General features: G+C 33.0%; 1 protein-coding gene across 7 annotated transcripts in view; it reads left to right on the top strand.

Annotated features, from left to right (window-relative positions):
- LOC127723515 (neurocan core protein-like) overlaps positions 1-22,800 on the top strand; it is a 49,744-nt gene extending 26,944 nt beyond the window's left edge. The window contains exons 2-9 of one of the 7 annotated variants that reach the window (XM_052230149.1): positions 16,029-16,136; positions 16,693-16,800; positions 17,357-17,464; positions 18,017-18,124; positions 18,812-18,900; positions 19,594-19,687; positions 21,340-21,556; positions 22,274-22,800. In XM_052230149.1, coding sequence (XP_052086109.1) covers positions 16,029-16,136; positions 16,693-16,800; positions 17,357-17,464; positions 18,017-18,124; positions 18,812-18,900; positions 19,594-19,687; positions 21,340-21,556; positions 22,274-22,283 — 842 coding nt within the window. In that variant the 3' untranslated portion in view covers positions 22,284-22,800. The remainder of the gene's footprint in view (positions 1-16,028; positions 16,137-16,692; positions 16,801-17,356; positions 17,465-18,016; positions 18,125-18,811; positions 18,901-19,593; positions 19,688-21,339; positions 21,557-22,273) is intronic. The other 6 variants (XM_052230150.1, XM_052230151.1, XM_052230152.1 and 3 more) reach the window with 6 other exon arrangements.
- Positions 22,801-23,443: the final 643 nt, after the last annotated feature.

Raw genomic sequence — 23,443 nt, 5'->3', positions numbered from 1 at the left:
CTTATCACGAACATGGTTTGAGTTTGACAAAAGGTCAAGCTGATAAACTACAACGGGCTGCCAAAAAAGGTTGTCCGGTCTCCATTCGTTTGTCCCACGCAAACCTGCAAGGTGAACACAAGATGTGGCTCACCACCCGCCAGGTTCAAAAGATCGCCAAGCTCCTACAAAAGGGTACTGGTGGTATGGTCCTAGAGTTGAGTGCGACCCAATTGAAGGAAAACATGCAGAAGGTGGGTGGCTTCCTACCCATGTTGGCGGGGCTGGCAATGAGGGCACTCCCCATGTTAGCAAAAACCATTCTACCCGCCTTGGGTGTTGGAGCCTTGAGTGGTCTTGGTGGTGTAGCCGTCAACAAGGCCTTAGGGTCTGGATTGTACCTGTATGTGAATGCGTTTGCACCGTGAAACCTAGTGGCAACGGTCTCTACCTCAAACCTTCAAACGCCCGGATCACCTATGGTGATGGACTCTACTTGAAGCGTGGTCAGCAATTCCACGACGGAGCTGGTCTGATCTTAGGTGCTAACAGCCCCTTCAAAAATATTCCCCTCCTCGGTATGCTCCTATAAATAAATGGATGATTTAGATTCTAGATACCGACAGACCAGAGTCGAATGTATGGAAGATCAACTCAACGCGGATATACATAAGTATCAACATACCTTGAAGATCTACAAACGTCTGGACAAAGTTGTATCTGTAGCACTGGGTGTTTGTTCTGTGGGCAGTTTGGTGTTAACCAGCTGCACCATGGGTTCAGCTTTGACCGGTATAGGTATTATAGCCTCCCTTCCCCTAGGATCCCTTGCGTGCTTGAGTGCCACTGGCGTGATGGTACTCACACTAATCTCAAGGCGTATCATGAAAAAGAAGAAAAAACACCGCGACACCTTGCAATTGGCACAGTCCACAAAATTTTTGGTTGAACAATGTATTAGTACTGCTTTGGCTGATGATGAACAAATTGATGATGCTGAGTTTGGGAAAATCACCACCTGCCTCAAAAACTACTACGATGAAAAAGATAAGCTCCGACAACCTTCCACCACTTTTAGTGAGGACCTTAATGCGCATGCGCCGTAAAAAACGTCACACATCATTCCGTTACACTTCACTCCACACATCGTTTCACGATGTGCTCCATTCCGCTTCACTTCATGATGTGCTCCGTTTCAAGCATAAAAAAAAAAACTTTTCCAATCCGGCAGAAATGTCGGATCGGAAAAATTTTTGTACCCCAACCGGCCCATTATTTTTTTTTTTTTTTTGGACTTACTTTCTCACAAGGTTGCAAGAAAAGTACTCCTGTTTGGTCTTTTTGCTGACTTCTAAGCCTGTACTTCTCACAAAGGCTCCTTCCAAGAGTTCCTTCTCTCTGTTCAGTATACTGCAAGCCCACACCCTTGTCGTTTCTCCTTCTCTGTTTTTCAAGGTGAGAATCTTACTCCTCCCAAACTTCCCATCTACTTTTACCACTTCCAGGATTTTATAAATCACTCCGATTGGGAGTTCCTTCCATTTCAGGGTTTCCAGGCTCTGATCCTTTGCCTTTTCCTCAAAAACATTATCGTTGATAAAATCGTTGTCTACGATTTGTGGACTTCTGAGTTCCTCCATCTTTTGTACGAAAGCCATATTTTGTTTCTACCCTAGGATTACATCCTTCTAAGGTGTTTGGGTTTTGTGCTAAACTGAAAGACATTCTTGTTTTTACCCTTAGACTAATTGAAACGTATTGCGTTTGCATTTTATGTTTGGGGTTGGGGTTCCTATGCTGAATCTGTGCTTAAAATGGCAAGTGCCGCAGAATCGGCCTATTGACACTACTAATGCTAAATCAATGGGATTCACTTATGTGTTCTTCATTGGACACATATGATTTTATTTCTATTTTTAAAATTTTAGCATACGGATGTACAATAGGATTTAAATGAAATGTGCTCATTTATGCTTTTATCTTTTCTGTTGTGTTTCTGCAACAGTTATGCGTTTGGTGTCATTACACCAAGTCATGTGAATACTGATTTAAAGGTGACGGAAATCTTAGACATCGAATCGGACGTTGACGCACTGAAAAGCAATTACCATGATCTTCTTAAAAGTTATGTAGAACGAAAACGAAATTTCATCACTTAAAAGAGATACACAATATTTGAGACACGACACCCAAAGCACAAGACGACAATTCTTATTCGAAATTGAAGTGTTACTAGGTATTACTATAAAGAATCAGCAAGCACTTAATGAATCAAAATTTGAGTTTATTCACTCTTGGACTTCATTCAACCAAACGGTACATGAACTAAGTGATAGTATCGATGTTTTAGTCAAAAAGAACTTGTTCTTATTCTTTTAAAGCATAACATGATTTTAAAAAAATCGTGATACCCTTTCTTCAAGCTGTGTCATTCATAGTAAAAAAATTATAAAGTTTTGGTCAACTTCCTGTTGAATTATAGTCCAAGAATAAAGAATTTAAGAAATGATAAGTATTTGGTCTGAATAAGCTTTGTCTCGAAACTTAGTTATCATCAAGAAAGACACTAATTATAAAACTATTGAAAATTTAATCTTCATCTACAAGCACCTTGATATAATACATTAACAAACAGTCTTAAATAATTGAGCCTTTTATTTGGGACATAATGCTAGATATTAATTAAAAATATTCAAGGACTAAAATCAACAAGGATTCGAAGGCTTTAAAAAGGAATTTAAAACTGAATAAAGAAATGTATAATGCATAAACAAATAGTGAGTGAAAGCCATGTCAATCTAATAAAAACAAAACAATCCCGTACCGCTTAGGTTCCCATGTGACAATAACAAAAATTGGAGCGTGTGAGATCAATTTTTAATTAGATTGAAGCCATCCAGGCACTGATTTGACATACAAATTTAAAGTTCGTCTTGTGAAGAGATTAAAAAAAAGTAAAATAACAAAAATATCGAACTCCAAGGAAAATTCAAAACTGAAAGTTTCTTATCAAATGGAAAAATTAAAAGTTCAAACACATCAAACGAATGAAAAACAACTGTCGCATTCCTTACTTGGTACGTCTACAGGCATTTTCTTGTGTAGAAAAGCTACTGCAGAATAACAAACGGAACTTACGCCAAAATAGAAATAGAGTGAAACGGAAAATTTTAAATACTAAAAGAAGTTATATATAATAACAAGAAAAGGATATCTTTTGAAAGAAATATTTACCAAAGGGGATTTAACACTCATTACAGATAGAAATTATAAAAAAACAATTAATTTGTAACTTACGAACAAAATCAAATATCTGTTTTATAAAATTAATGAATTTTTAAGAGTATTTTTTATTTATCTGTGTCAATATAATTTTATTCAAATTTATTTGCTCAGACGTGATTTATCATAACTTAACGTTTAATTCAAAACATCAAATAATTCTTTTTTTTTAAGTTTTAATAAACATAGTTCTACTATTTGAAAATAATTTATTCTTGAAACTGTAAAATTAATTGTCTTATATTACAATAATAGAAAGACCGCTTATCTTTAATTTGTTTGTGCATTTCAAGTGTTTGCTATCCTGAAATGTAATTAGAAGGGTTATCAAAAAATTTAAAATGCTAGAAAATAGTATACATAAAAGCAAGAAAAAAATATCTTGTTTTGGACTTTTTTTGAGACATTTGGAATCCTCTAGTTTTATCCATGTAGTGCCAGTACAAATTTTGCCCGGTTACCCCTACTTTTCTTTTTAATAATTTTATTACATATAGTTTAAAAGGCCATTTTGTAAAATTCATAAAATCCTTATAATTGTTTCATAGGAAAAAGGTGCCAATGTTAAATGTTTGAAAAATCTAGAGAGAATCATTTCCAGCCAAATTATCAATTGATTATATCTCAAAAACAAGGACACGGACCTGCAATTTTTTTCTTCTGTTTAACTTACCTCATTTATATACTATCTATCTATAACAGTTTTTTTTCAAAAGCTTGTTGGTTTGAAACAGAGGAGTTCACATACTTAAAAGCTTCCTACCTAATTATATAATGCTTATTCCGATTTTTTTCACAGTTTATTTAAATGAGATTTGCATGTTTTTTTATATATATCATTTTCAAATATATATATACGAAGTCTTGATAGCATTTTGTTATTTCAGTCAGAAAGGCTTTTCTTGTTGACTTCTCTCGAGCTCCGTTTCCTTTCGTTCCACCTTTTTTGTTTTGATTTTTCTCATTAAATACTTCCTTTCACGGCATAGGCCTAGTAACAAAGACCGACCTTTTTTTCTTATCACATGAATTTCAGATGTAGTTTATTCGTCTAAAATAATATTTTAAATTTGCACAGGGTCTGCATATAACTTGTTAGCCAAAGATATAGTCTGGTTCGTTTCACTTTGTGGGTCCAATATATCAAATTGAATAACTGGAACAATCCATCCGGGTTCACTTTGTATTGAATGCTGTAAACAAATGAGGGTTGTTTTTTTTGTTAACGTTCATACACATAGGTTTAAACATCGTCAGTTGAATTGTTTTTATTTTCCAACCATTTGTTGACATAATTCAAAAGGGAATTATTAATCTTCCGTCGGACTAAATCGGATTAAAGTTTACATTGCTCTACAATTATTCAATCCGCTACCTGTGTCTTTGATGAATGGTTGTCTCTTTGGCAATCATACCTCATCTCCGTCTGTATAATATAAAAAAGAAGATGTGGTATGATTGCCAATGAAAAATATCTCCACCATAGAAAAAATGTAGTTAGCAACTAAATGTAATCGTACGGCCTTCAACAATAGGTTAAATCCATACCGCATAACAAGCTATAAAAGGCCCAAAAATGACAAATGCAAAGCAATTTAAACAAGAAAACTAACGGTCCGATTTATGTACAAAACAATAAACGAAAATCAAATATGACATTCAACAACAAAATGAATTACAGGCTCCTAACCTGGCATTCTAACGATATTGCATATGCAATACAGTGTACCCTACAGGCAGATTCATTACAAAATTTACAAAGCTGATGATGAATTGAAATTTGTCAGTTCATGGATCAATTGACCCCTTTATAAAAAGTTCAGCTTTTAACTTCTTGCGAGTTCGTCATAGGATGTGTAAGGATTATTACTTTGAAGAGAGTAGATTTAGCAATCATAACATATAGAAATTATTAAAAACTAAGCTTATTTGTAACTAAAGAATTTTTTCATTTTACTGTGCCAATATAATTTTGTACAATTAAGACGTAATTTATCATAACTTTACGATAAATATAAAACATCAACTATTTATTTTTTTTAAAATTGTAATAATGATAATTTTACCATTTGAAAATGATTAATTCTTGAAACTGTGCTATTAATTGTCTTATAATACAATGACAGAAAGAAATTTTAATTTATTAGTGATTATCAAATGTTTGACATCCGGAAAGTTAATTTGAAGGGTAATCGGTTCCCTTCGAGTTTGTTCCAATGTCCAATTTTTCAACAATGGGTTTGGATGTACAGAAGGACCAAGATGAATTTATCTACATGCTTTTCAGAAAGCTACGCAGTTCGTCACAACCAAATTGCATTCATCTGACATTCATTAAAGTGGCATCACAAAATTACAATTTGATTTATTTGTTTTTAAACTTTTTAACATTTATAAAGGTGGATTATTGAAATAATATTTCAATATTTGCAGTCATTTTGCATCGCTTGTGTATTGTGATGTTTTATTTTACTAGGGTTTAACTTATTATTCTTTTATCAAGTTAAAACATTGTTATATGAAATCGTGAACGTTTGTCTACTTTGTGTTTTGGTTTGTTTATGCATTACTATGGAAATTTATAATATTTAGAATCAGAAACGGACAGGTTATGGTTTGTAACCCCGGAAATATTCCGATCGGTAGTTGTAAAGATAAGGGCCGTCATTCAAATGTTTTAGCAATAAGGGGTTTGTGTATTCTAGAAACACTCATAGGAATAGGATATTTGGTATCGTACAAAGTAAATGGTATGGTCCAATACTTAGTATAAAACCTGATGCGCTGTCAGAAAAAGGTTCTCTTAGTGGATAGTCAAGACGTCTAGAAGAAGCAAAAAGTAATTATTTACACTTTGTGATAAATTAAATAGATTCTGAATAAGAATCTATCTGCGTACCTGAATAAGGTTGCAGGAGTATATAAGCTGAACATACGCACCGGGTAATAGGTGCATAGGCGACTGCGGATATAGTGCACAGATATATAAGTGCACAAGTAAAGCATAAACCAGAGAGTGCACTGTTTAAGCAGTGCACAGGTGGAATAGCCAGATGTGCACAGGAATAGCAGTGCATAGGTAGAACACATAAAAGTTCTGATAGTGCACAGGTTAGAAAGTGCACTGGTTACTGCTGACACATACGGGCTGTACAAAGACAGCAACACGTCCCACACATTGCTAGCGGGTGACAGAGGCCACAATAACAAGTTCGCGATAGATATCTAAGAAACGGTGCATCTTCCAATATCCAGTGATAAACTCTGGTACGATACCCATAAGTCACTACACCGAGTACGTGACAGTATTATTGACTTTCAAGTCAATAATTTAACCTCATTTGAATCCATTTCCATACGCCCTTTAGTTTGATGTCTAGTTAGATATGGGTTGCGATAGTGATTAGCTTGTTCAGTTACTAGAATTAAAAAGAAAAAAAAATGTCAACGTTTAAAATCAACTGAATATGAGAGGCAACAGAAAAGAAACATTACTTTGACTGATTCGGCCATAATAAACATTCTTCTATAGATATATATGTGGGATATCGGGGGTAAATGAAGGTTAGGATGAATATTAGGAGATTAAAAAAATGGGATCTTGGAAAAAGAAGGAAAAAGGGTAGGAAGTAGAGAAACATTACCAAAAAAGCGGAATTTGGTAAATTAACACTCCGCCCCCCCCCCTATGGATATATAGTTTAGTATGTTACCAATCGGCGATTAGAGTCGGTGAACATGAATTTGACATCTAATGCCCCTTGAAATTTCAACGCAATCATATTCCAGACGACTGGATTTCATTAGAATTCTACAATAGTTTATGTTAAGATTGCAGTGACACCATGCACCAGTTCACCCTGTATAAACAACGGAGAATGTAATATACAAAATGATACATATAACTGCGATTGTCCTGCTGGCTATTTTGGATCGGAGTGTCAAGGTACAAACACAATGAAATATGGTACTTTAATAGTATATCTGTAAATTACCAATTTGATTTGTTCTTACATTCAATTAACAAATTTTCTTTCTGAAAATTGTGCATTGGTTCTAAATCGATAAACTGAGAAGTTGAAAGTTATATATAGGTCTAATAACAAATTTGTTTTAATATACTTATTGATATCAAAATTTATTAGCGTAACAAAAGATTAAACGTAATTAAAAGGTTTAAAAAAACTTGCAAACAATAAGACAAGTTAAATTTGCTCGTTTCGCTTGCTCTTCATTTGCAATAAAAATGTATATCCCTTCTAAGGTAAACAACTTGTACAGGTTGCACATGTAAATACAGCTGTTTGACAAACCACGCCTCTTTTGGGGAGATATATGATATTCGTATATATTTTGTTTTGTTAGCGTACTGGTTCCCAGATATGATCTCTATGTTTCATCTCATAGACGTAACTTGGGAATGTTATCAGTATAAATACACATGTATAGCGGCGAAATTGAATTCTGAGGAGGACCAAAAGTGAAGGCAGGAGTAGTACAGAATTTTAGTATTTTAGTATAAGTCTAAACTCTTAGGAGTTCGGGGCATATACATGTTGAAAATATGCCGCACAACCCTATATTTTGACCGTTCAAAAACATTGTGGCTCATATGAACTTTCCATTCTAGGATATAATTTTTTACGAATCTTCATTGTAAAAGTTTTAGCCGTAAACGGATCGAGTTCCTATGGGAAATTGCATTGTCTATATTTACAGATGTGCGACCTTTATTGGGTGAATAAAGAGAACATGTAGAATTTCACCAATTCTAGTTTATCTTCAGAGAGTTTAAATGAAATTAACTCAAATATAAAGTTTTATAAATATTTCATAAAGATTGAGAAAATCCTGGGCCTTAACTGTGATAACTCAGCATAAATTAACAGTTTACAGTATATATAGTTTACCTAAAGCCCTATATGCAAGGTAAATTCATAATATTTGCATAATTGTATTTTCAATTGTTAAGAAGTGCCTATGTTAACTCTTCGCTGTCATTGAAACTCATAGATTCTTGATAAATATTGTTGTTGGGGTGTTTTGTCCTGTCGAAAACCCATAAGTAAGCCGTAACACCTGAATATGCTTTCTTGTGACAGCGGCATAAAAAAAATACAAGCTACAAATACAAATATTTCTCAATAAAAGTAGCAATAGTGTGTTCTATCCTAAAAATGTACTAGATATTCCATATTTACAGAAACAGCAGAATTATTTAGCAAATTTGAGGCCCCAGTGGCAAAACAAAAAAGAAAAATCCCTGACTCCCGCGTCATAAAACAGATAATTTAACTTATAAAGGCTTTGATTTTATTATTATAAAGGTCTTGTGTATAGAAAACAATAACCATGATAACTGTGCTTTGAAGTTAAGCAAAAAACAGATTTTAGCAGTCAGTTCTATAAAACTTTTAGTGAATTTATATATCAGACTGGTAACTACATACATACAACTTTTGCAAATATGGCTTTGTTTAAACACTTCTAGTTCATATATTAGCCAAACTATCTTAGATATATGGTTAGAGATGATATTATTGCGATAAAATTTCTAAACTAAACTGACCATTTGAGGCAGAAATTGTATACTTTTACAAATAAATAGGCATACAGTAAGATGTGGACTGGAGAAAGAGGCAGGATTGGATACTTTATATAATTTTGAATGTTAGAATGATTAACTACTAAAATTAACATTAGTATTCTGAAAGGATTTCAATTTGATATCAGAATGATTTTATACAGGTTTAAGCAATTCTTGTCAGAAAACATGCACATAGGATAAGCTGACAATAATCAAAGTCTTGTTTTCAATATCTTTAAAAATTGAAACAGGGGTGGGGGTATAAAATGTACTGTAAAAGAAAAGTTAGAGTATATGCAGTGATTTCTTTTATGCTATTATTCTGATAAATAAATGTTGTTGTGAGAAAAAAAGTTTTTCAAAATTTTTCTATTAGAATAAATGTTGGTATAGGTTACACTTTATAAATACAGCTGTTTCACAAACCACTCCTCTTTTGGGGAGATATATAAAAATCATAGTTATTTTGTTTTGTTTACGTACTGGTTCCCAGATATGATCTCTATGTTTCATCTCATAGAGCCATAACTTGGGAATGTTACCAGTATAAATACACATGTATAGCGGCGAAATTGAATTCTGAGGAGGACTAAAAGTGAAGGCAGGGGTAGTACAGAATTTTAGTATAAGTTTAAACTCTTAGAAGTTCGGGGCATATACATGTTGAAAATATGCCGCACAGACCTATATTTTGACCTTTGAGAAAAATGTAGCACATATGAACTCCCCATTTTAGGATATAATTTTTTACGAAACTTCATAGTAAAAGTGGCACAGCTTTAGCCGTAAAAGGATCGAGTTCCTATGGGAAATTGCATTGTCTATATTTACAGAAGAGCAACCTTCAATGAATGTCTTATTAGAGGATCAATTACGGAATTGCAAATAAAGAATGATCCTGTTTATTTTATATAATTCAAAAATCAAAGTATTTTTGGGTATATCGAAAGGAAAAATAAAAATGAAACCTTGAATTGTATAGCAACATCATATTTCACATGTTTCACACAGAACGTTACCAGAAGTTAGCTTGCGGCAATAAATCAATCTTTGTAATCGTATCTTTTTCTTTTACTTGAAATGGCTGTCATTTACTCTGAAACTGTGCATACGTATGGGTTTTGCTAACTGTTCAAGGCCATACGGTGACCTGTAGCTGTTAAATTCTATGTCATTTGGTTTCTAGTGGAGTGTTGTCTTATTAGTAGTTTTACCACAATTTTTTTATTGTTATATAACAACATTTCTAAAATTAATTTTAGGCTTTCGTAAACATTGTTTACACTTATGCAAGGAATATATGTCCATAACATACAAATCTTCAAATTAGTGAGTGACGTCATCAGTTACAAATATATGTCTTAACAGTGTCAAGGCTTGGTTTTACAATTAAGGATTACTGACTAAAAATTGGTGAATATTTGTCCTTCCTGGAATATATATTTTTTGAAAAAATATACATTAATATTCCTTCAATAATCCTATATTATTGTATACACCTTTGGTGTCTTTCGCCTCTCGTTTGCAACTAATTGCTCGATGTCTCTGCACGTGGACATTTTATGCCCAGGACATCATTTGCCCTATAGCATAAAATGCATGAAATTAAGAAGATCTAACATAATACTTATTTGCACCTGTGCTAGAGTTCCCAATACATATATAATCCGGTTGTCTATGTTATTACTTATGACCATTGCAAATAACACTTCTCTGCGAAATGTGTTATCCAAAGGCCCGAAGAAGTTCATTTGCAAATTACCAATTTTATTTTGTTCTTAAATGTTTTTAACAAACGTTTCTTTATAAAAAATTGTAAACTATTTCTAAACCGACAACCTGGAAAGCATCCCGTGCAAAACTGTGAAGTTTAAAGTGATAAATAAGTCTAATAATCTATTTTTTTTAAATAATTGTTAATGTGAAAAACAAAATTCTTAATAAAAGATTAAATGTAGGTAAAAGGATTGAAAAACTTAGAATTACACACGATGAGACCAATTTAATTTGCTTTTTTTGTTCGCTCTTTTTTGGCAATAAAAATGTATACGCTTTCTAAGGAAACGATTCTTCCAATGAATCTCCAACTGTGGACCAATTAAGGGATTGCAAATAGATAATCATTCTGTTTATTTTATATAATTTTGATATCAAAGTAGGTTTTGGGTATATCAAAAGGTAGCATAAAAAATAAAAAAAACCTTTTATTGTAAAGCAACATCATATTTCATACAGAACGTTGCAATCAAAATCTTCAAAAACGTGTTGCATGATCTAAATATTGAAAACTTCAAGTTTAAACCTCCTCGTTGCACCTGTGCATGATCCCCGTTCATATATAATCCGGTTTGCCACTAGTGACATGAACATTATCAATAAAACTCATATGCAAAATGTGTTGAGTCATCAATTGGAATCACAACTTCAAAATGCTGATGGATACAGTCGAGGATTATGCCAGGCAAACACGAAAAAAAGACGTTGATGCTCTTTCCGTAAAGGCTGGGCTGTGAGGTAATTCATACAAATTAAAATTAAAACAAACTGAATGGGTCTATGAATACACATACTGCATCGATTGTTACAGACCCAAATGTTGCTAAGCACGGTCCTATCGCCATGACAAGTATGTTGTTGTCCCTGCAGATTACGCTCCAAACAACATCGTTTTTGTGCGTTAATTACATCACAGAAACTGCTTGATTAAGTACATATACACCCGCAAAACTTATTAAGAAGGAAATCCTGCATAATCCGACATCTATTGTATGTTCCATTGGAATTTCAACAAAAGATGAAGAAATTTATCTTCATTCACTGTAATGGATACCTAAATCACATTAGTGTCTGTACAAAAAAGTTATATTGCTGGTCTTCAAGGTGCGCCAGGAAATCACTTTCTAAATGTCTCATCATTAATCAAAGCCGGACTTCAAAGTTATTTTGAAATCATCTATTCTAGGGGTGGCTTGAATCAGATGCGGAAACCAAATCCAAAGATATGTTAGCGTCCAATCTAAGTTTATTTCCTCTAGCAATAATATTAAAACATGTGACTTTTCTACCTTTTACATAAGTTTTCCTTATTCCAAATTAAAAGACAAATTGAAAGAACTGTTTCTGCTGCGTTTCATTAAATAGATATGGCCAACATAGAAACAAATATCTTGTTTTAGGTAGGGATAAATCGTAAAAAATCACTCTGATTCAAACAAAATATTCTCTGAAACTCACTTGCTAGATATCTTGATTGACAACATATTTCATGCTTTTTTTATGTTTTGAGGATGTGCTTGTCAACAAACAATTGGCATCCCAAAAGGAACCAACTGTGCTAACATTATCCTTAACTTTACGTTCCTCTCTGATGACCTCTTACTAAACAATTCAAGACAATGGTGAATGAAAAAAACACAACAGATACAGTTAAGTCTTACTCATATCTTGACTTACTTCTGGAAATTCACAATAAAAGGTATTTTGAGAACAATACTTCACGAAAAAAGAGATCATTTCATCTTCCCGATTGCAAACTTTTCATTACTTTGTAGCAAAAATCTAGCTGCGCCTACACATAGAGTATATATATCCCTGTTGACACGATATTCTAGAGCTTGGAATTACTATCATGGAATCCCTGATAGAGGATTGATGCTAACAAGGAAGCTAGCAAACCAACAGTTACAAGTAACGCAATCACAAGTTGGTTGACCGTTATAAAATATCTGTTTCACAGATGACGACGAATATGTTCCAATTGTTGTAACCACAATCCCGTCCTCTTCTCGAAAGTGACCTACCGAATTAGACTTATTGGGTTGTACTTACATAGGCAACTTGACGGGTGCCAAATGTGAAGCATGATCTGCTCATCCTTCCGGAGCACCTGAGATTGTTCCCGGTTTTTGGTGGGGTTCGTAATTCCGGTCTTTAGTTTTATATGTTGTGTTTTGTATACTGTTGTTTGTCAGTTTGTCGTTTTTTCTTCTTTTTTCCGACATGAGTGTGAATATTCCTTTGGTGCATTTTGCCTCTCTTTACTGCGGTTGTCTTGCTTATCATACGGATTTCAAATGTTGTGGTAGACACATAATGAGGGATGAAAAATATATAATAAAATATTTTGATACAGTTGTCCTGCTGGTAAAGTGACGTCAAGATGGATGCCCACCTATTGTCCCCCTGTAAAGTAAATAATATGGTTTATATGACGAACACACTCTGTAGCACTTTTTGTAGAACGAATATGGGTTAACTATTTGTTACATGATTACCTGTAGAATGAAGGTTTTGAATACTTAGACGACCGAAATTGTATATAAATGTTTGATATAAATATTTGTATTTAATATATTTAAAATGACAAGTTGCCGATCCGTAAAAAAAATAGAAAAACTATCAATGAACCAATTTTTTGTAAAATGATTTTTTCAAGTCACTTCGAGTTCAGCTTTAATTTGACAGACGGACACGTAGTAAAGAAGTAGTAAAAACTTCTGAAATATTCCTAAGCACATATTACACTCAAATGAAAATACCCGGTTCTGCTAATAGGAAACGTGCAAAGAAATATGTCCGCGAGGAAACTACAGCATATTCGAGCAAAACATACTCTTTGCTGAAGTATCTTTTGATATGCTTGTATTTTTCTTATGAAAGCGTTTATCATGTTTATTATCAAATGAAACACTTAAATATTTTATTTTTAAGAAACACTGTGTTCTCAGTACCCTTGTTACCACAATGGAACGTGTACAGTGTTTGAAAGTTCAATCAATTGTGCATGTGAAGATGGCTATAACGGATTAAGATGTGAAGGTTGTAAACATTTTTATTTACCGGAACTAATTCTTTTTGTTCGTATTGAAACTACACAATAAATATATCATTCGAGATATTTACATGTTCAACAATTAGCTGCTGGGTGCATAAATCAACAAACAATTATTCAACGAATTATTTTGTTATTATTTTTGGAGTCAACTTTCTTTTTTGTATAATTTTCACATTTAAATTTGAACTTAATAGTTTGTAAAAGAAGTTATTACTCAGATTGTTTATGCTACCTTACCATGCTTTCGGAACATTTGTTTTACCAATATCTAAGTTTTACTTGCCAACAAAAATGCTCCATTTATTTTACCAAATATATGACAACCAAAATATTGAACATGTAAATGTTTATTTATAGATAACACCGAGGTAACAGGTATTTTTTTTTGGCAACAACCAGTATCTTATTTTTGTTTTCGATATAACGTCTGCCTAAAGTAAAAATGATTGCAGTAGTAAGGTAACTATAGAGTATTCTGTTTTATATTAAGATACAGTGCAACAATGCATGATTGTATTATGAATTCGATCGGACTGATTGTGTTTTAACACAGACAGTATGGTGTTCATATCAATTTTTCATGTCCGACTGGATACGTTGAAATTCAGTCACGCGTAACGGATTATGAACGTTTTAGTTATTTGTTGATTCATATGCATTGTATGCTGATAAAAGATGGCACAAATCAGACGGAAAACATATTATATACATGTATATTCTGACAGACATTCTTTCTAATAATGTAGACATTCCTACCTGACGAACATACTCCCTGAAAACTATTTATAATTGCAATCATCAAGAGCTTTTAGCTGTATGATAAAGAAATTAGTACAATTTATGTCAACCATCAATGTTTAGTTTTTATTCCTGACTGCATACCCTTCAAATGAAAATACCATGAATTAACTCCTTCTGATGGATTACCTAGTTTTGAATGTCTCTACATGTATATATGCGCGGAATTGTGATTGTTGATTGTTTGTTTAACCTACAGTGGGGAAAAGTTTTCTGCATATTTCAGGTGAAAATAGAATAAATGAAATGGTAAAAAATGGAATGACCTGGATAATACACAGATAATTTAATATTAATCAGCTTCAAGAATTCAACCATGGAAACTCCCCAAAATGTTTGTTTTCTTTTATTCAGCAAACATCATAATATTCTTTTAAGGTGTATCTTGGATTTAACGCCCATTTCTGAATTATGTTTCGCTACAAACGAATCGTTGACATATCTTATGTCCTTTCACCTTGGGTTTTTCTTTCTATTGAAAAATCACAGGCCTCTCAGTCAAACAATTGTTTAGTACTATGATCGAATTCAGACTTAGAAATCAACTATCCAAAATCTCTGTTTAAGTGTTTCGAGGCAAATTTTTGTACAACGAGTACAAAGAAAATACTACCTCGATTTTTGGTGAGGTTTTTGTTGCTCAGGCTTTAGTGTTTTAAGTTGTGTTTTGTGTACTGCTTTTTGTCTTTTGATCGTTTGTCGTTTTTGCCATCACATTGTCAGTTTGTTTTTGACTTTAATAGGCTTTCGAAATCTTTCGCTTTTATTGTAGACCGAAAGCCAGGCGCAAATACGTATATATATACACTTTTTTGGTCTTTTGGAAAATGTTGTTTGTGCTGTATTTAGACCCCTCTACCAAGAAATTTGCATGCACATGTGTAAAAATTGCGGTTTTTATCCAACGCAATCATAGGTTTGAACGTTGTTTTTAATTTAAACTTGTTTATATTTTTTCCGTTTGGGCTTGTATTATATTTGCCTTCGGGTCTATATGATCCGTTCATCCTATTTCGACTCTTCAAAATTCAAGAGTCTATCCTAAATTGAAGTAAATTATATGGCCTTCCAAATACCGTTTCGATTCCTAACATCACTGACGACATTACATGTCGAAATCCGGATATGGTGTACTAATTTTTACACCTTTTGTTTGCGGTATATCATCTTTTCCGCAAGTTTATTGTTTTCTGTTTGGTATTAAATTAATGGTTAGGATCCATTTTGTTACATCTGGTGAACCGTTTATTTGGCAATTGCAAATGGCAGTCAGCAGGGTTTAAGCACATCCGTTGTTCGACCTGCTAGTCAAATGCGTTTTGTTAAAATATACTTTTTCACTTTTTTGGTCTTTTGGAAAATGTTGTTTGTGCTGTATTTAGACCCCTCTACCAAGAAATTGTTTTGCATACACACGTATAATAATTGCGGTTTTTTTCCAACGCAATCATAGGTTTGAACGTTGTTTTCAATTTAGACTTTCTTTTTAGATCTCTTCTTGGTGTTATGACATTATGTTTGTATATATATATGCTAATTTCTTTTTAGTCACACCATGCAGCAGTTCACCTTGTGTAAATGGTGGAACATGCACACCTACCGGAAGTATTTACGTTTGTTTATGTCCGACTGGATATAATGGAAACCAGTGTCAAGGTTATTAACGTTTTAAAATATTACATATTTCATGCATTAATAAGTTTGCATTGAGCTTTTACAAATAAAAGATTGCATAAAAAGGGATGACAAATCTATACAAAAAAAAAACTAAACTAAACAAGCCTTAATAATTTTAGTTGAACACACATGTCATAGCGTAAGAGAAGTTTATTTTGAATTAATAAAGGTCATATCACACATGTTTGACATCTGGAACACGATGTTTGTGGTAAGAACACATTTAACAATAAACATTGCATGACCGATACTGCTTACTTCAAGACTATTCGTTTTTCTTCTGAAACTAAACACGAAAAGCAATGACGACATCACGTCGGCAAATACAATTATAATATCAGATAAACAGGAGTTTATTATATTGGTGTTTGTTGCACTTCAGTTTTCCTCTTATAGTTGATGTGTTTCCCTCTGTTTTGGTTTGTAACCCGGATTTGTTTTCTCTCAATCGATGTATGACTTTTGAACACCGGTATACTACTGTTGCCTCTATTTATGACAATATGTTTGTATATATATGCTATCTTTTTTCCAGTCACACCATGCAGCAGTTCACCCTGTGTGAATGGTGGAACATGCACACCTACCGGAAGTATTTACGTTTGTGTATGTCCGACTGGATATAATGGAAACCAGTGTCAAGGTTATTAACGTTTTAAAATATTACATATTTCATGCATTAATAAGTTTGCATTGAGCTTTTACAAATAAAAGATTGCATAAAAAGGGATGACAAATCTATACAAAAAAAAAACTAAACTAAACAAGCCTTAATAATTTTAGTTGAACACACATGTCATAGCGTAAGAGAAGTTTATTTTGAATTAATAAAGGTCATATCACACATGTTTGACATCTGGAACACGATGTTTGTGGTAAGAACACATTTAACAATAAACATTGCATGACCGATACTGCTTACTTCAAGACTATTCGTTTTTCTTCTGAAACTAAACACGAAATGCAATGACGACATCACGTCGGCAAATACAATTATAATATCAGATAAACAGGAGTTTATTATATTGGTGTTTGTTGCACTTCAGTTTTCCTCTTATGGTTGATGTGTTTCCCTCTGTTTTGGTTTGTAACCCGGATTTGTTTTCTCTCAATCGATGTATGACTTTTGAACACCGGTATACTACTGTTGCCTCTATTTATGACAATATGTTTGTATATATATGCTATCTTTTTTCCAGTCACACCATGCAGCAGTTCACCCTGTGTAAATGGTGGAACATGCACACCTACCGGAAGTATTTACGTTTGTGTATGTCCGACTGGATATGATGGAAACCAGTGTCAAGGTTATAAACGTTTTAAAATATTACATATTTCATGCATTAACACGTTTGCATTGAGCTTTTACAAATAAAAGATTGCATAAAAAGGAATGACAAATCTATAAAGAAACAAAACTAAACAAGACCTAATAATTTTAGTTGTACACACATGTCATAGCGTAAAAGAAGTTTATTTTGAATTAATAAAGGTCATATCACACATATTTGACATCTGGAACCCCGTGTGTGTGGTTAGAACACATTTAACATTAAACATTGCATGACCGATACTGCTTACTTCAAGACTATCCGTTTTTTCTTCTGAAACTAAACACGAAAAGCAATGACGATATCACGTCTGCAAAACAAAATTATAATATCAGATAAACAGGAGTTTATTATTTGGTGTTTGCTGCACTTCAGTTTTCCTCTTATGGTTGATGTGTTTCCCTCAGTTTTGGTTTGTAACCCGGATTTGTTTTCTCTCAATCGATGTATGACTTTGAACACCGGTTTCTACTGTTGCCTCTATTTATGACAATATGTTTGTATATATATATGCTATTTTTTTTCCAGTCACACCATGCAGCAGTTCACCCTGTGTAAATGGTGGAACATGCACACCTACTGGAAGTATTTACGTTTGTGTATGTCCGACTGGATATAATGGAAACCAGTGTCAAGGTTATTAACGTTTTAAAATATTACATATTTCATGCATTAAAACGTTTGCATTGAGCTTTTACAAATAAATGATTGCTTAAAATAGGGATAACAAATTTATAACACTCAAAACTTAACAAGCGCTAATCGTGTTAATGTTACACACATGTCATGGTGTAAAAGAAATTTATTATAAATTAATAAAGGTCATATCACACATATTTGACATCTGTTTCCCGATGTTAGTGGTTAGAACACATTAAACATTAAACAGAGCATGACCTATAGTGCTTACTTCAAGACTATCCGTTTTTCTTCTAAAATTAAACACGAAAAGCAATGACGATATCACGTCGGCAAACACAATTATAATATCAGATACACAGAAAACACAAGGTAAAACAATAATGAAGACAAACAGAATTACAACAGCAATAACATATTACTCATAAAACATAGGTAAGCTATATAACCTCTACTGAAAACCAGGGATGTCAAGGTGCGTTTGTTTGTCTTGCTTAATTTCTAGAAGATGTCGTTATCATCGTTTTAAATGCGGTAATATTAACGTACATGTAACCATTTGGTAGTATTTTATATACCTAAAAACAATTTTTCAGTTACATTGTGGTTATAGAGAGATAGTTTTTACCTCTTGCGATTAATGCAAGTGCATTTTTTGTTTGTTTATGAAATGTTTGTTTTCAGTTAAACCGTCCTGTGACAATGGTTGGAAGATGCATGATAACAACTGTTACTACTTCAGCAGTCTTGATAAAAATTGGAATGATGCAAAGGTAAAACATAGACTGGTTCCCTTTCCTTTATTTGTTTAACTCTGACTCAAATACCCTTATGTTGAAGCCTAAGGTAAACAAATCTTTATTTCAGTTGATTATAAACAACTTAAAATTAGTTATAGCTGCTATCGTCAATGTAACACAATCGTAAGCAGAGTGCTTAAGGTTAAACAAAAACATTCATCAATTCCCAATGGTCTGAAAAGTATGAAATTAAAAGTTTCTTAAAGAGAAATCAATTTAAATTATGTCAGGACAGCAAAAAAAAAAATAGATAAAATGTATGGTTAGGAAAAAGAAAGTATTCATTTCTTTAAACTAGAATTTCTGACAAACACGATGATTTCAACTTTCTTATTGTAAAATACTCATTTATAAACAGTAACATGCTATCTGCTACGTCCTATGGCGTTTATATAATTATCTCAATTAAAACAGTATGCTACTGTACATTTATACTATATGGACTTCGTTAACAGGGTTTGCTCCCAACAGATATATGAGGAAGAACGACTGGAATCGTCACTAAATAAGCTTTACGGTCACCGTCACAAATTTGTTGACTGATACGATGTATCGGTGTCCTAACTCACCAGCGACAGGTTATTGCCGTCTCTAGATAACTGTATAGTCGTTTGATCTGATCTATTATTTTACCTTTTGTGTACTTTAGTTTTTATTTTATTTTAGAAAGCTTGTAAAATGCAAAATAGCATGCTGACAGACGCAACATCAATGAGTGAGATTAATTTTCTTAGAACAAATGCGAAAAAGTTTCAAAAAAGTATGTATTGGAATCCGAAGAAGTTGTCTACGTTATAAGACTGAAATATTTTGCCTATCAATAAGGGTTTATAATTCAAAGTCATATAAGATCATGACCTCGATTTTCTGATAAGGATAAAGCTTAAATAAAGTCCATTTTTCAAACTTTGTTTCTTCCATTATTTTCATTGACATATTGTTTATGGTAATTGTTGAGCCTATTTATATGTAACACCATTCCGTGTACTTATTCATTTCTGTCAAATTATGTAATCTATAGACGTTAATAAAACTATCTTTCAAGAGTGAAATAAAATTCTATCGTTAAACATGCTCTGAAATACCTGTTTAACTGCATATGCATAATTGTTTAAGTGTTTTGCAAGAACAACAATAACGTGAATGTTGTTACATTTGAATCATGTAATAATGTTTAGTGAAAATAGTGTAACATTGGTGCTACCTCAAAATCTTGTCACTTTTCTATTTGATATGTTTCAAATTTATTGATTCCTTGATTTCACTTATTCTAAGAGGGTACCCTTTCAATCATGTAAACAAATCTTTGAACATATTTTTTATCTATGCTAACATTGAATGTGATTTTATTTCACAAATCAGAATATAACTAAATATGTATGACTATACATTTACGGACACTTTTTGTCCTACGATATATTGTTAGATTGCACAAGGTCAATATTTCTAGGACTGTTTATGGCGTTTTAAGACTATCAAAAATGACTGTGTACATATATGCATGGTTTGTAACTATCTGAATAGACAATGGCTTCAAACTAATTTTAATAGTTTGATATTACGTTTTGTCCAAAGGAAAAGGATGATCGAGCGTTTATATACCTCTAAACCCCCTCCTGATTAAGTAAGTGTTTGTCTCAAATCAGTAGCTTGTGATGCTGTGGTTGTAGTTAGTTATTGTTTTTTGTATTTGTTTTCTCGTTTGAATTGTTTTCTTTATTTTCAAGCCGGAGCATTTCTCATTGATGGAGGTCGTACAGTTCCTTATACTCGTCTACATATTCCGTTATTGTTCTCTGATGGGTTGCCAAGCAATCAACATCCCATTTGTTTTTATTCTAGACAGAACATGAACATTTCCTTTTTCATACTTTCTTCGTTTTTACGCCTTTTGTTTGTTGTTGTTGTTGTTGTTGTTGTTGTTGTTGTTGTTGTTGTTGTTGTTCTTCTTCTTCCCAAATACAGTGCAGTCCTCTAGTTGAGAATTATCGCACATCTTCAAGAATAAGATGTCTTGCACTGGGTAGTCGTTATTGTATGATGATATCACTATCAGTAGTTTGGTACCAAAGCTGGTGTATTGTTAATTCTTTTGTGTACTGTACACATAGTAGCCAGTGTTTCGGATTGTCACGACTTTAATGAGACGTTTTCATATTGAATAATCAGTTGATGAATACGATTTCTTCATTTAAACAAATTTCAGTTATTTAAGGTAATCATATAATTCAATAATTAATTCTTTATTAAACAAATGTTTTACAACATATAGGTACATGTATAATCAATATATACAAAATATAGATTACAAAAATATACGATTGTTAATTGTCAAAACAAATAATATTAAAAGGAAGGTTGTAAATTAAATATAGAAAAAACTTCTTTCTAGATTTTTCAAATATGTTTCAGCTTTTTGGCTTGATGGATCAGATCGGGCCATAGAGGGTGTGTGGGTATGGACAAGTAGTGGACAGAAGTTCTCAGTTACTAATTGGTTTACACGTACTTCACAAGAACCAAATAATATGAACGGAAACGAGAATTGTCTGCAAATATATAACAAACATGATTTTGAATGGAATGATGACAACTGTTTAACAAGGCATAGGTATATATGTAAAAAAACGTAAGTATTTCCTAAATCCTAATTCCTTATCATATTGGGAAACGTTCTCTCGTCATTTGTTTGTAATGACTTAGCGGAGCAAAATAAGAAGAAGCTAGAGATTTTATTTTTTATAGAATTTAAAACACGAATTCGGAAAATTTGTATATGGAGTTATGACACACAGTATTTTATTTTTATCCAACCTAAAGCTAGGCCCACCTTTTTTATGAGCAGGTTTTTATACAAGGTAATGTAGGGTCTTTTGTTTTTGATTTGTTTTTTTTCCGTTTTGCTATGTGTTTACGCTTTTGTAAGCGTGATATGTTTACACCATTTTTTTTAATGATAGAAAAGCACGTATCGTGTGTGCTTATCATTGAATTTCTATTTTCTGGGGACGGTCGTTTATCTGATTTCTCGCTATAGGAAGATAGATGTCAGTCGATCTCATTGCATAAAATGACATTTACCTATTCCTTTGCTTCTTTCTACAAGGAGTTTTACTTGGGCTGCATATTGTTCGTTCTCATTCAAGAGCAATATATCTGATCATTTGAACATCACTGGTTCGCAAAATAATTCGAAGGTACACTTTGTAGCATCATGACATTAACACCGTTTTTACACAAAGCATCTACTGTCTCTCCTAGAATCTTTCAAATAATAATTTTACTTGAAAACACCAGAATATATGTTTAAATGATTAGATAAAAAATGTATATATTTCTATTTCAGATTGATGTGAGATTTGCAACAAAGAAAGAACAGACCACTAGCTAACATTAGATATAAAAACTACAAAGTCCGAAAATATATCTAAAATTTAGGTAAAATGACACTGATAGATTAAGCCAGTACACATCCTCTCTGGTATGGACAGATGTTCCGAAAAAGTTAACGTTTTTTTACCTGGCCTAATCACTCATTCAAATTGAACAGATGAAATAATATATTCAAAAAATTAGTTCGTCTCATTTTCTCATTTCATCCCCATACATATTTATAAATTAATGATCACGAGAAATAACAAAAAGAAAACTTACACTATAATCAAATGGGACTGTATTTATGATAACCAAAATAAGTTCATAAAATTGTGGTCCTTTGCCCTCATAGCCTAAGCAATAAAAGCCTTATCACTCTGTTCATTGTGTCGTCCAGTTCTTCTAAATTTCTGTAACCAATATAAAATTACTAGTCAAATTATGAAGTCGGAAATACATGGTTTGAGTTTCCTCGTAGATTATTGATCTTTTAAAACGCTTATAAAATTGAGAATGGAAATGGGGAATGTGTCAAAGAGACAACAACCCGACAATAGAACAGACAACAGCAGAAGGTCACCAACAGGTCTTCAATGCAGCGAGAAATTCCCGCACCCGGAGTCGTCCTTCAGCTGGCCCCTAAACAAATATATATACTAGTTCAGTGATAATGAACGCCATACTAAACTCCAAATTGTACACAAGAAACTAAAATTAAAAATAATACAAGACTAACAAAGGCTAGAGGCTCCTGACTTGGGACAGGCGCAAAAATGCGGCGGGGTTAAACATGTTTATGAGATCTCAACCCTCCCCCTATACCTCTAGCCAATGTAGAAAAGTAAACGCATAACAATACGCACATTAAAATTCAGTTCAAGAGAAGTCCGAGTCTGATGTCAGAAGATGTAACCAAAGAAAATAAACAAAATGACAATAATACATAAATAACATCAGACTACTAGCAGTTAACTGACATGCCAGCTCCAGCCTTCAATTAAACTGATTGAAAGATTATGTCTTCATCATATGAATATCAGGCACAATCCTTCCCGTTAGGGGTTTAGTATCGTACCATCATAACATATATGAGAAGAACATAACCCGTGTCATGCCAACAACTGGTTTTTAAATAAATGTG

Source organism: Mytilus californianus, unplaced genomic scaffold, assembly GCF_021869535.1.
Source record: "Mytilus californianus isolate M0D057914Y unplaced genomic scaffold, xbMytCali1.0.p SCAF_13, whole genome shotgun sequence".
In the NCBI taxonomy this organism is placed as follows: domain Eukaryota; kingdom Metazoa; phylum Mollusca; class Bivalvia; order Mytilida; family Mytilidae; genus Mytilus; species Mytilus californianus.
Note: the sequence above shows the minus strand (reverse complement) of the source record. Positions and strands in the feature narration are given on the sequence as shown.